The sequence below is a fragment of the Sitodiplosis mosellana genome, unplaced genomic scaffold (assembly GCF_009176505.1).
Source record: "Sitodiplosis mosellana isolate CC-2019 unplaced genomic scaffold, AAFC_SMos_1.0 Smas_scaffold_19, whole genome shotgun sequence".
Classification (NCBI taxonomy): Eukaryota; Metazoa; Arthropoda; class Insecta; order Diptera; family Cecidomyiidae; genus Sitodiplosis; species Sitodiplosis mosellana.
In genome coordinates, this window is record NW_022595261.1 from 336,331 (window position 1) to 349,379 (window position 13,049).

General features: G+C 33.6%; 3 protein-coding genes across 7 annotated transcripts in view; all 3 read left to right on the plus strand.

Moving 5' to 3' along the window:
* Positions 1-293: 293 nt before the first annotated feature.
* LOC129568454 (uncharacterized) lies at positions 294-7,595 on the plus strand. 3 transcript variants are annotated; one of them, XM_055446364.1, is made up of 5 exons: positions 294-536; positions 6,708-6,838; positions 6,903-7,133; positions 7,218-7,337; positions 7,412-7,595. In XM_055446364.1, exons 2-5 carry the CDS (start codon positions 6,722-6,724, stop codon positions 7,481-7,483), a joined length of 540 nt encoding a protein of 179 aa, XP_055302339.1. In that variant the 5' UTR covers positions 294-536; positions 6,708-6,721; the 3' UTR covers positions 7,484-7,595. The 3 variants fall into 3 exon arrangements, with proteins under 3 accessions (XP_055302339.1, XP_055302342.1, XP_055302340.1); XM_055446367.1 differs by lacking the exons at positions 6,708-6,838; positions 6,903-7,133; positions 7,218-7,337; positions 7,412-7,595 and adding exons at positions 5,462-5,611; positions 5,683-5,865; positions 5,938-6,061; positions 6,119-6,391 and having other exon boundaries at positions 332-536; XM_055446365.1 differs by lacking the exon at positions 294-536 and adding an exon at positions 6,182-6,556.
* Positions 3,567-5,361, plus strand: LOC129568455 (uncharacterized). Its single transcript, XM_055446368.1, has 5 exons — positions 3,567-3,707; positions 4,184-4,376; positions 4,469-4,648; positions 4,736-4,864; positions 4,945-5,361. The coding sequence occupies exons 2-5, from the start codon at positions 4,260-4,262 to the stop codon at positions 5,017-5,019; spliced, it is 501 nt and encodes a 166-aa protein (XP_055302343.1). The 5' UTR covers positions 3,567-3,707; positions 4,184-4,259; the 3' UTR covers positions 5,020-5,361.
* Positions 7,596-9,223: 1,628 nt separating the features above from the next.
* The window catches only part of LOC129568456 (uncharacterized), a 5,054-nt gene continuing 1,228 nt past the window's right edge, over positions 9,224-13,049 (plus strand). Inside the window, exons 1-4 of one of the 3 annotated variants that reach the window (XM_055446370.1) lie at positions 9,224-9,892; positions 10,187-10,502; positions 10,585-10,761; positions 11,275-11,285. In XM_055446370.1, coding sequence (XP_055302345.1) covers positions 10,410-10,502; positions 10,585-10,761; positions 11,275-11,285 — 281 coding nt within the window. In that variant the 5' untranslated portion in view covers positions 9,224-9,892; positions 10,187-10,409. Of the gene's footprint in view, positions 9,893-9,997; positions 10,022-10,186; positions 10,503-10,584; positions 10,762-11,274; positions 11,286-13,049 lie in introns of those variants that run through there. The other 2 variants (XM_055446369.1, XM_055446371.1) reach the window with 2 other exon arrangements.

The following is a 13,049-nucleotide window of genomic DNA, read 5'->3' on the forward strand; positions in this document are numbered from 1 at the left end:
TCGGCTTAGAGTTTTTTTATTCTGCCAAATATATTGAGTCATTCCACTGGTAAATATTCGACGCAAAAAATTGCGTTGTTTATATTTATGTTTTTCATCCATACTATTCAAGCGATTCTTACCAATATGCGCGCCTTTTTTTATTTCTCATTCTTCTTCTCCATTCGCGGTCGTCGGTGTCATAAATCTCATCGCTATGAGCACTTATTCAAACACACAAACATAGTCGTATGCGTGTAGTTGTGAAAAATACGCTGATGTTATCGGGGCTTTGAATCACAACTGAAAAAAGAAACAGAAAATACACAAAAGCAAAGCGGTGGTGTAGCTATTTTGGTTTGTCCATTGGGATATTTAGTATAGACTCAGCCGTGCTCAGTACAAGTATTTAATTCTCGGACGTCGTGAATTTTTTCTCAGCAATAATTCCCCCCTTTTGAAAGTGTTTGGAAATTTGTTTTTTTTTATTCTTGTGAAGTGCGTGTTCTGCAAATAAAATCGCCCTCATCTTTTCGATTCAATAAAATCAATTCTAGGTGGGTTCAAAAAGAAGAATTGTTATTTGTTTTTTTGTTTGTTTTGCTCTTTACATATTTTTACTGACTCTGATTTTTTTTCTTGAAAATGTAATCATTTTGTTCAAAACATGGTTTTTAACACTGCTCATTTTGGTTTATTGCATGAATAGAAATAACTGAAACAAAAAAAATGTATTGTTTTGATTTAGCAATTGATTTTAACTAGTTTAATTCCATTTTTGCCAGCGAAGAATGGCAATTGCAAATTTAAATATTCGTAGAGAAAAAGAAACTCATTTGAAAATGAACATGAGTAAGCTTTATAAAAAATACTGCAGCTCGATGAATATTTTTTAAAATAGATTGAAAATTATGCAACTCTTTTGACTCCCACACAAATAATTGGAAATGTTGAAAAGAAAAACAGCTATAGTTTTCAAAATGACTAGTGCTAAGAAGTGAAGAATACTTGGTAGAGAGTTGTGGTGATCTCGGTTTAAAAATATGCGTAAACTCGATAAAGCATACAAAAATAGTAGGTTTCAAGCATGGAAGATAGTTTTATTTAGATTCAATCAACTCTAAAAAAGAGCACACCCGTAGTCTATTTTGTTTGTTATTGGGCATTCTATTTTTGCTTTCAGTTTCATCAGTTTGTATAGTTCGATGTTTTTGCTCCGATGCAAGCTATTTTAACTCTTATGTATTTCAAATGCAAAAGCACAAATCTTTTAAAATGAGTTCCATGTGAACTAGTCGCACGATCTGCATGTTTTCAATGTTTTTCTAAATGACAAATCACCCAAATTGGATATGAAACTTGTAGCACTTTTTGTGCGTTGTTTTCTAAATGTTTTTGAGCTGAAAGAAACAAGCCAACGCCTAAAATGTTATAAACACTTGGCTTTGAATAGCTTCAATGAAAAATGTCTCGGTCGCTTGAAGCAACTTGTTATTGCTTTGAAAAAAACCATTTGTTAGTTGTGAGTCCAAAATAAGTTGAGTAGAGTTCTAACGAAAGAATGACACAAGACACAGATTTTGTGCTATTCTCTGTTGAGAAATATTCCGATGATCACATTGCCTATTTTTAAATAAAAAAAACATACGTGTAGCAGAACAGCAAGCAGAGAGAATATGAAGCGCGTCGTCATTCGAATGAATAGACTTATAGATAGATGTAAGTCAAATGCAAATCAATTGTTTACGAATGCTCACAGTTGCGCCACACGCCTAAAATTCATTCGGTTCCGATGTTTAGAATCTCAAATTCCCATGATTGGTCCTAGGGGGATTTAACTACGTGAAAACTTGTAAAAAAATGATATAAACGCGCACGAAATTGTTACATTCACCAGAGAACTTGCATGATTCCACTCAGTTGACAAGTTCCGTATTAAAACAATATGCGCGAACGCGCGCGAGTTCGTGTGCAAACTTGTAGCTGGACGACGCGCACACATCAGTCGTTCCATTTATTATATCTGGATTAACTTTTTCTTCAACACTTTCTCCAGCTCTTTAAAAATATTTCCTTTGTCCATTTTATAATTATAAAAATCTTTGAACTTTTGGAAAGGATGTGAAAAATCTTTATACACGTAAACAACCGATTTTTAGCTTGAAACGCGTTTTAATTGTCAAATAACAACTTGAAAAACGCGCAAAACCATAAACAAACTTGTGTAAACTTGTGACCGTGCGCGTCAGTACGTACAAGGAACGCGTCGAACTCCCGCGAATCAAGCAAACTGGCAAAAAACATGCTGAACTCGTAAGAGTTAAATTCCCCTAGGATTGGTCTCGACCCAAATCTCTCCGAAATAGACTGCAATCATTTGTTGAGAATAAAAGCAATGAAGTGAATAAACAATAATCTAAATCGAGCAGTTGCAATCTTTCGCAGAAAACCAACGAAACTTCTTAGTTTTAAATTACATATTTTCTGCGTTTTGATCAAACATCTCGTTAAAATATGTAAGGCTAATGTTTTATTGATAAAAATAACCTGTTCTTGATTCATTCAATTCCATTTGTACGTGATTCAAAACGAGGTGTCCACACTATCACACCATGCCACACTTAACATTGCTCTGTCCTTGGTTGGTTCCTTTGTTCCAATTGCGACTCGGTAAATTTAATGGTAAACACCATAACCACATCATTCAGAACGATGGCTATTGAAATTTTCAGGCTTGTATGTTGACAGACAACAGTCTATACAATCAATTGATGCCATGAAAGAATATAACCAGTAGGCTCTACTTTCACTGGACAACCAGACCATATGCCATCCCATCCATCAAGTTGCATGTTCATATATTCGTGTTATGACATCATATATATTGGATCTTTTCTGAGAACGCTGAATCGTGGTGTTTCAAATTCGCGCTGTTTAGCTTCGTTCCGTGCCTGTTGTGTGTACGCTATGCAAATTCAATGGGTATTATTTTGTTGTTTTCACGAATAAATAAACTCGAAGCGATTACATCACCGATTGTTGTCGCATTCCGCTGCTCAGTCCAGCCGTTGCTACTATTACTACTCTGCGGCTGTCACTCGAAACACTCGACTGTGATGTCGTCATCATTTTGTTTTCGTCTCCACGCATTCCCAAAGCATGAGATAATCTTTATGTTGTCGATTTGGTCGAACAGGTTCTACACCACAACTAAAAACAAAGCAAAGGCTTTTTCAGTTTGATATCAACAGTCGGCCAGTAAAAACAGCGTCAAAAACAACAACAACAACGACGAATTAAAATGCGGAATGTTTTGTAAATGTCAGTAAATTTTTGTCACAAAAAATGCGTCTTCTATTCAACAAATTTGAATAATTACTACCGTTTCTATTGTCTTATGTCATTTGATTGAATTGATCTGAATGATTTGTCGCTGAATTCATATTACACATATGTAATTCCATTATGACGTAAACTTAATATAAATGATTTTCAACTGATTTCAAGTCATTTTGGTTTCGTAGAGCGTTTTGTTACAAATTCATTGGATATATGATATTAGTTTCTGAATTTTAATGATACATTGTTTATGTCATTCAGCCCATCTAAGGTTTGCTTTACGTATTGAATTTCGAATGAAGTTAGTGAATCTTTGGATTCGTTCGCGTTGTGACCTATCGTTGAACAATAGAAAATAATCATACGTGTCTCGAAAAATAAAAAAAAATGTGTTTTGCTCAACATCGTTTTTCGTTTATCTTTCATAATTATACGCACAGACTTTAGTTAAAATACACGCAGGTTTTTTTCTGCACACCGTCATTTCCGTAGATTGATACAAATGTGAACATTTTTCCAGTTTTACTTGAAATCTGCTCATTTTCAATTCAATCAATAAAATTTCTTGATAATTATTTTGTTATTATTCTAAAATTTTAATTTCAAGCACGATCTTTCACATTATCATAGCTATCATTCACTTATATGGTGGGGTATCTTTTCTTCTTTTTTTTCTCACCACATATCACATTGAACAAATGTTTTGTGTTTTCTTCTAAACTAAAACACTGTTAAAGGAAAAACAAATTTCCACTGGCGACATATTTATTGCCATTTGAACTTAGAACTCACCCATCAGTTTTCTACCATACTCAAGTTTATCGTGTTGATGATGAGTGCTTGAATTTGAATATTTTTCTTGCAGTTGCTGCCATCCATATCAAGTCAAGTGTACAATTACAAAAGAAAATATTTGAAACCCAAAGCATAAACCAATCAAGATGTCACAACAGCAAACAGTTCGAATTACGACAACCGAAACTACCAATTCTTCGGCCCTCATTATAAATAGTGGCTATTTATCGACGATTCCCGGTTTATTAAAAGTTTCGCAATTTGTAAATACCTTTTTTTTTATATCCATTGAAGAATCATTCAATTGTTTCCAAAATTAGACGAATAATTTCATTAAAATCGTCGTCTTGAACAGATTTTAGGTTGCATTTGCGTGGGCATCATTGCGTATCATTTCAATGATCGTCACATATCGACTACATCTGAACTGTTTTATTATTTGATGTGCGTTACATTCTTGATATGCACAACCATTCTGTTGGTGTCGTGTTTGATCTCTTGGTCAACAGGTGGAATTATTTCCAAGACAATCTACGTAAGTAACACACACATGTTTAGTAGATTTTTTTACACAAGCAAACAGTGGATAAAGAAAAATGCGTGTTTTATCATTCATTGTTAGGAATTGATCTATCATTGTGTCGCGGCCATTTTGATCATAATTGCCTCGGTTGCTCTAATCGTTGTTATCAATGACCGCAGCGTATCTCACATATATCGTCCCATTTACAAAGAACTCCTGGCTGCTGGCGTAAGCATACACAATTATTTTCGCTAAAAATATCTGAAGAGTTAGAGTATTTATGATCATCACCATTTGTGTCGTTTTAGGTCATTGGACTTATAAATGGATTGCTATATGTTCTCAGCACATTCTACGCCCGTCGCTCATACAAAGGCATCTAAATGATGATGTCAATATGATAGAGCAGAAATCGAAAGAAAGACAACTTCTAATTTTAAATAATTATTTACAAAAAAAAAAAAATTCTACACAAAATAATATTCAATATCACAAATTCTATTCTAAATATTAAACAAAATGCAAATAACCAACTCAATTTATGAGCAGTATTAAGCTATAAGTTAGAAGTACAGTTACATCGCTATTCATATATGTATATCTTTAGAATGTTCCATTTGAGCAAAAAATAAAACTTTTGTTTACTCCAAGAGCATAAATGATTGCAAAATCAATAAATATGTGTGCATATAAATGTATACTCTCCTTTTAAATTTGCTTGAAAATATTTGAGTGTTTCATTTTTTAAATATAAAAATCTATTTTTTGTGTTATGTTGGGTATTAGTTTTTTTTCGATTTAATGCAATTTATTTGTAATTTTTAGATTTGCAGGAATTTAAAAAATATCGCTTGAAAAATGTCGCACTCAGTTACAATCACACGAACGGTTACCAGTTCAAATACTACATCCACACTGATCCTAAACACGGGATATTTGAAGACGTTGCCCGGTTTATTGAAATTTTCCCAATTGGTAATTGAATCACTCATATCGAAAAAAAATATTTGTTATCTAATTTTTTTCCTTCGAAATTTGAATGATAGATCGTTGGCGCCGTCTGCGTGGGAATCATTGCATACCACTACAATCGCAACTATCATACATATGGATTGCCTGATCTCTTCTTCTTGTTGATGGCCACAACATTTTTGATTGGCACATTCTGTCTACTTGTGTCATGTCTTTTCTCGCTCTCAACCGGCGGGATCATCTCTAAGACAATCTACGTATGACAAATTAATCTATTTATTGACTGCATAAATTGTTAATTGATTTCATTTTTATTTTGATTATATTAGGAACTAATTTACCATACAGTTGCTGCCATTTTACTGTTGATTGCATCTGTATACTTTCTCGTTAAACTGCAAGACTACAAAAATTATAACTTTTACAATGCCTACACTGCAGCTGGAGCTCTAGGTAAGGGTTAAGCCAGCCCAAAAGGAAACTTTTAAAACAGATTGTTTCATTTTCTAGGTATTCTCAACACACTGCTATACATTTGGGGCGCTGTTATCGCCAGAAAAACATACCGTGGCATTTAAACGGAACACATTCAAATGTAAAAGCACAGAACAATATAGTATCCTTAAGTTAAGCCAAATATTAAGGAATTTTCTGAGTATTAACAGTTTCTAGGTGTGTTCAATCTCTTTACCTCCCCTCTGTTTCTACGTGTCCAAATTTAATGATATTTCTGTAATTGTACTTTTTTTTTTACAATAAATGTGCTTTAATGTGAACAAACAATTTTATACGGTGTCAATTATATTTTTTCTACCTATCATTGTAAGCTGATGATGATACAATGATCGTTGTACATTCCATTTTAACAGAGTACTAGACAAAATGTGTGTTCATTTGCATGTGCTTTTTTGAGGCGATAACAAAATGCCGTGTATGCTTGCTTTTGATGTAAGTATTGAAATTGTCAATGATAATGCTTGTTGGTAAAAATGCTTATGAAAAAAATGCTTTTTGGCATCATTGGGATGACCATTCAGAATTCAAAATAACACGATTAGAGAAGAGCAATAATTGAATCGTGTTATCTCCATATTTACAGAATAAACGGGTATTATGTCGCATGCAAATGTAACGGTCACACGAACAGTTGTAACTTCAAACCCAAGTACTATCGTCATCAACACAGGATACCTAAAAACATCAAATGGGCTTTTGAAACTCCTTCAACTTGTAATTATTCAACAGATCATTGCGACGAATGCATTGAGGGATTAATAAGGTTTTCTTTTTGTAGATTCTAGGCGGTGTTGCAGTTGGTCTTCTTTTGAAAAATTTTGATGACTATCCCTATTTTACCTATCGCAATGGTATTCAATATTATCAAAACTATCCGAATTTTCCGCACCTGGTTCCCGTTTTACTTTTGCTGTTAGCAGCAACAGTATTCTCCATTCTTACAGCAATTCTGTTGCTCTCCTGCATTTTTTCGTTGTCTACGGGTGGCTTAATTTCGAAAACGCTCTATGTAAGTTACTTTTTTTTATTTATTTTCCTTCTACATAATGAAATGTATAGAAGCTCAATATGGATACTATATTAAATTCAACAGGAATTCCTTTATCATCTCGTTGCGGCCATTCTGCTTCTCATTGCTTCTATTTTGCTCTATGCTAAAATTCATAACCTCGAGTATCTTCTCAAATTCTACAAGTGGTTTTTAGCAGCAACGGTAAACTATCTGAAATCAGAATAGATTCCATAGTAGTACAACGGTTCTCTGATTTTTCTTTTATGTTCTTGCAGATTTTGTGTTTCGTCAATTCTCTGCTATATTTGGCTAGCACTGTGCTCGCTTTTCGCGATTACCGTAAATGATCGCAAACGGAACTGGATCATGCAGTAATTTAACAATATTTTTGTTTGGCAGTGTGTTGTAATTTTTGTTATGAAAAAAAACTGTTGCTAATAAAGAGTGGATTTGAGTGAACATGAAGACTTTTATTCATTTTATTTTTGAGAAATTGAAGAAAATTTGGAACTTTTTCATAATTTCTAAAGGGAATTAACCATATATTCTTTATTTTATTGTTCGTGTTAGCAAGCAATCATATAGTTTAGATTGAAATAGATGCAGATTACTCTGTGTGCTGTGAAAACATAGTAATGTCAATACATATATCGCTTGACGGTTGTGCGAACAGTTTCGTAATAGGCTTTGCGGAATCAACATACATTGTCGTGCTCTTTTACATTTAAATTTCAATGAATAGATTTTTTGCTTCCTTGCAACTCAGTAATCGAGTACGGTATGTGAAGAACAATGTAAAGGTATAATCGTTGCGACTGCTATTTCCAAGATTACGATTATGTCATATAATTGAATATGGAAACATATTGATTTATTGACTGTATGTAAAGAAAAATAAAAAAATAAGTCGATTCACACAATATTTCCAAATTCGAATATTTTCAACAATAAACTGTTTACTTATTCATTGTTCTATTATTGATACTTGATAATAGTTATTGGGGTAGCATGAGAAACCGAAAAAAAATCAAAAGATAAGAATTCGAATAGAACGAAGGCAAACACGTTGAGCGTTTGCCTAACTTTAGGCGTGACCTCAATAGTAATGCACAACAAACCCTATGTAAACGATGCGTCATTTGTTTATCTACAGCAACCGATAATTAACGATACACTACTATATGTGACGATACGATCTTTGGCAATGCGATCGATAAATGTCTAAAAAAAATACTTGCGATAAAATTTGTTGCGTTCATCGCGTCACCAAAACCACTTTTAATCATTTGGACGGCACATCGGGAATGGCTATTTGACGCAATTTCCAAAAATCTTAGTTTTAAAATCTATCGACTATCCAAGCCGAAATAAATCGGATACCTTCTTCCTCGACCGACAGTATATGTGCTCTGGCGTGGTCGCCTTTAAATATAACAAAAAATCAGTCGACATGACTTATAAACAGAAAATGAGTGTAGTTTCAATTTATATTGTAGCAGTATTTGTTGATAATGTAGTGTTTATCTTGGTTTGAAATCTGCGCATGGGCAATCGAATAAACAATTCGTCCGAAGTTTTAACTAAGCTATCATTCCTTTATTTAATTTGTTACCGATGATTATTATGGGTGAAACGGCCTAGAATCATTAATGATAATGATAATCATTACTTTGATTCGTCCAACAGATATATTTAGGTAAAATCATATCGTATGCTATACAAACGTGTTCCTTCCTTTTAGATTCGCTTTCGATTTCATTCAACTTCTTGTTCACCGTGAATACGGAATTCGGTTCTGAAAGTGAAACAAAACATACTTCGAAGCATATATGTATAGTAGTTAAGTTTGTGTGGTTTGAAAACAAACAGCAAAAATAATATGTGTCACGGAAACAACACACGGCAATAGCGCTCGTTGTTGTGTTTATTTTTTGTATGAGGCTTGCTTGTTTGATTGAATGGCATGCTGCCACATTAATACACCGATAAAATACTAAACGAAATGTAATATGTGTACTCTATAAGAAGTTGCCCATGCCTCCATCGCATACGGTACACACGAATACAGACAGACACGCACCGACCGAGTATGTGGCTGCGATTGAGTTGTTGTCGTCTCCTTGTTTTTTGTTGTTGTTGTTGTCGTCGTTAGCCCATTGTGCACACACAACGCCATCGCAAAGTCGTATACTTGGTGTACAAAGCGGCTAAATAATAATCGGTTCAGTTGTTGTACAGCCGTAGACGACTATACGAACGCAGTGAAAATTTACTAATAATGTGCTATTCTTGGTGCTTTGACGGCCAAATCGAAAGAATTTGACAAACGTTTTGAGAGAGAGAGAGAACCAACCATATATACCAGTACACTTTCAAAACGAACGCGATTTTGTTTAATGAACGGAATTTAATTATTATATTGAGTTTTTTTACGTTGATTTTTTGTTCTGTTTTTTTTCATTTGATTCGCTGTGCTTTTTTTGTCCTTTATTGTTTCCATCCGATTCAATTGATTTCACGCGATAAGTTCGAACAGCAACATATATGTTATCCGTATACGGATTGGCAGTGCATTGTGGGTATTTTCTCTGCAACGGTGTGCTCCTTTTTCTACTTCAACTCCAATATCGGAATGAAATAACAACCAAACCGATGAAATAAAACAAAAAACGAAGCAGAACAACAACAAATCAAGTAAATAATAATCTGCAGTGTACTGTACATACGTTAATTGTGACATTTGGTTGCCAGTTCAGGTATTTCCAAACTTTGCCTCTCCTTATGCATTGCATTAAATTGTTGTCATTTCCATTTAGTTTAATTTCGTGAATCTGTGTAAAATAAATCAAATTATTTGATTCGAGACATAGAATTGGTGTACAAACGTATGCAATAATGTGAATATATTATAACTATTCCATCCAATTTATACATTTATTTATTTAATTGAGTTTGGTTTAGCGAACTGGCATTCGAATTCAGTTACAGTTAATATTTTTTCCATTCTAAATTTAATTACTATTTTTGACGCTGTTTTTCTTCTTTATTAGGTCTCTTTTAAAAATAGGTCCAAGCCAAACATCTTCCTCAAGTTGTGATTCCATTATGCAATGGTTCGATATTGAATCATTAGAAGTAGTGAAATAAATTAATCTACCTAAATTGTTGATACACAAAGTGCCTATAAATTAAAAATAGACGTTTCGATTCAAGCGCATTCCAATAGCAAGAATAATAAATCCAGTCAAAATTGATCCGATCAAGTTTGAAATCATGTTGACGAACGAGTGTGAGCGGGATATCCAATTGGAATTGAATAAAAATTATTTGAAATCGTTTCCAGCACGATTGAAATTTTGCCATATCGTAAGTTTGTGTGTGATCAGACGTGAATGGTATTCCAAAAAAAAAAATGAATAATTTTTTTAATTCTGGTTTTTATTTACAGTTTCTTGGAAGTTTGTCATCAGGATTGTTGTTGTATTATACGTCAAATTATTTTTGGCTAACATTCATCCCAATCTGTATAGGGTCAATACTTGCCTTGTGTTCGCTAATTTTTCTCGTATCATCAACCATTAATTGGAAGACAACTGGGAAAATTCGAATGGCACGAATCAACTTTGTAAGTTTTACTATATGAAGTTTGGACAAAATGGAAACAGGTGTATGATGCGTCGTTGTTGTCGTCGCCGCCATCAATCGAACTTTAACGATAGATAAAATTACACACCAACAAAATAAAATAAATGAGTGTGAGCTTCAAGGCTTTGTTCATTGGACTCTATATCGATTAAAAGTACCGATGGCGTGACATATATGTACAAGTTCAGTAGTGATGTATTTTCGTGTCACTCACGGGAGCATTCGCTATCTACTCCAGCATAGAGATATGATCCCAAATCAAATACATGAATATTTGATGGAATGCTTTATTTTACGTTAATGTATTAGCGAGTGAGACATCATAACTATAATTATAAAGAACATTTAGATGATGACGACGACGACGACGGCGAAAAAGTGATATCATTTACGAAACTCGTAAGAGGTTGTCTTACACCGAACAATATTCATTTCACCCCTCATCTCATTTAAAAAATTCAATGGTTATTATTGAAATTTCACTTTTTTTCAGATATTTCATACCATTGCCATACAGATTTAAGGATACTAAAATATTATATGTTATGTTATTAACATAACGGGAAAACATGGTTATTAATATAGTTATTAACATAAATTTTGGGCAAAATTTCAATTATGTTATAATTATTAACATAATTTCGGGTGAAAATTTTGTTATGTTTGAAACACTAACATAATTTCGACGCAAAATTATATTATGTTTGAAGTACTAACATAATTTCGATGCGAATTATATTATGTTCGAAAAACATAACATAATCCAGGTTATTAATATGTTTGACCGGTACTAACATATTTTCAAAACATAACGCACATTTCGACGGAAAATGGGGTTTCCAGCGGTTTTATTGAAAATTTTCATGTTTTTTTCGTGTTTTTTTTTCATGTCATTCGTCATTTCTATATATATAAATGAGTGAGTGAAATGTTACATTTTTTTCTTTTCGTCCACGGTCAAAATTCAATTTAATTTTTCATTTTTTCAATTCAACAGTAACAACAATAACAATAGCAATTTCAAAAAAAAAAAGAGAAAGAAATAACAAACGAGAACGGAAAAGAGTCATATTTGTTTGTTCGATGTTCGGATTCCGATTCCGAATCCAATTTAAATTTCATATTTCATATATATATGCGCTTAATTTCAGCCGACTCGTCGTTCACATTACTGTCATTGTTCACACGGACAACATTTCCATTTCCAGGTGCAGACGCACTTCGAACAGGACCAGTTGTCGTAGCCGATGGAATTGTGTTTGAGTTATGACTGACAACGGGTCTAGTGGTGGTGGTTGTAGCGGTGGCAGTGGTGGTGGCGGTGGCGGTGCTGGCTGTGGATGTGGACGACGATGATGACGAATTTGTGGTTGGAGTTTGGGTGGGCGCCGATTGCGATTCTACTGTTTTGATTATTTTCGCTCTTTTGGGCGTTGATCCATCACCGATGCGCTTTCGTTTTGAAATTTGACTCGAAGTTCCACTGGCACGTGCAAAAGCATTTTCAGAAATTTGCCATTGTTGATGTTCTCGTCGATTCATTTTTTTTATTGCGATTGGAATGTGCCAATGTCAATGTGCGCAGTAAATTCAACACAAATCACAGAACAAAAAGTAAAACGAACAACAAAGAAAAAAAAATTTCGCGCTGTTTCAAGTTGAAAAAAGAACAAACAACAAACAAACGAAAACTGTTTTGTTCTTTTGCTTCAATCCTTCAATGTTCAATAGAGAATCAATTGCAACAAAATGAGCAACGAACAACCGCACACTTCACAATAAGCAAACTTGACAGCATTTATTGCGACGCAATAGAATGTTCCCGAAGCGTCTTTCTTCTTCTTCTTCTTTTTCATTTTCTTCGTGAGTCGTGAGTTGTCATTTGTTGCATGCTGTTTGCTGTATGTGTATGTGTTTAGTTTTTAGCTCGGTTTTTAGTACAAGTCAAGTGTCAAAGTCATATACAAAAGTCAGAAGAAACAAAAAGTGTGTGTTTGAGTGTTTGTATCGTTCTCGTTCTTTGTTCTTGTGTGTTTTAAAAAATCGCAGAAAAACATGAAAAAACATTACAAAACATGAAGAAAAAACACGAAAATACATGATAAATCGTGAAATGTTGTGAAAAAACATGAAAAAACATGACAAATTTGTGAAAAGTGGTCGAAAACAAATTTGCCGCAAAAATGTATGAAAATATGTTGAGAATATGTTATAATGCGATATAATTTTCCCGAATTATGTTAATAAAATTTTATAACGACATAATTT

Excerpts from the sequence above, each read along its gene's own strand:
- LOC129568455 (XM_055446368.1), top strand. The coding sequence starts at position 4,260 with ATGTCACAACAGCAAACAGTTCGAATTACGACAACCGAAACTACCAAT. Across the intron at positions 4,649-4,735 it reads TTATTTCCAAGACAATCTAC|GAATTGATCTATCATTGTGT; the intron begins GTAAGTAACACA and ends ATTCATTGTTAG. Across the intron at positions 4,865-4,944 it reads AAGAACTCCTGGCTGCTGGC|GTCATTGGACTTATAAATGG; the intron begins GTAAGCATACAC and ends GTGTCGTTTTAG.
- LOC129568454 (XM_055446364.1), top strand. The coding sequence starts at position 6,722 with ATGTCGCATGCAAATGTAACGGTCACACGAACAGTTGTAACTTCAAAC. Across the intron at positions 7,134-7,217 it reads TAATTTCGAAAACGCTCTAT|GAATTCCTTTATCATCTCGT; the intron begins GTAAGTTACTTT and ends TAAATTCAACAG. Across the intron at positions 7,338-7,411 it reads AGTGGTTTTTAGCAGCAACG|ATTTTGTGTTTCGTCAATTC; the intron begins GTAAACTATCTG and ends ATGTTCTTGCAG.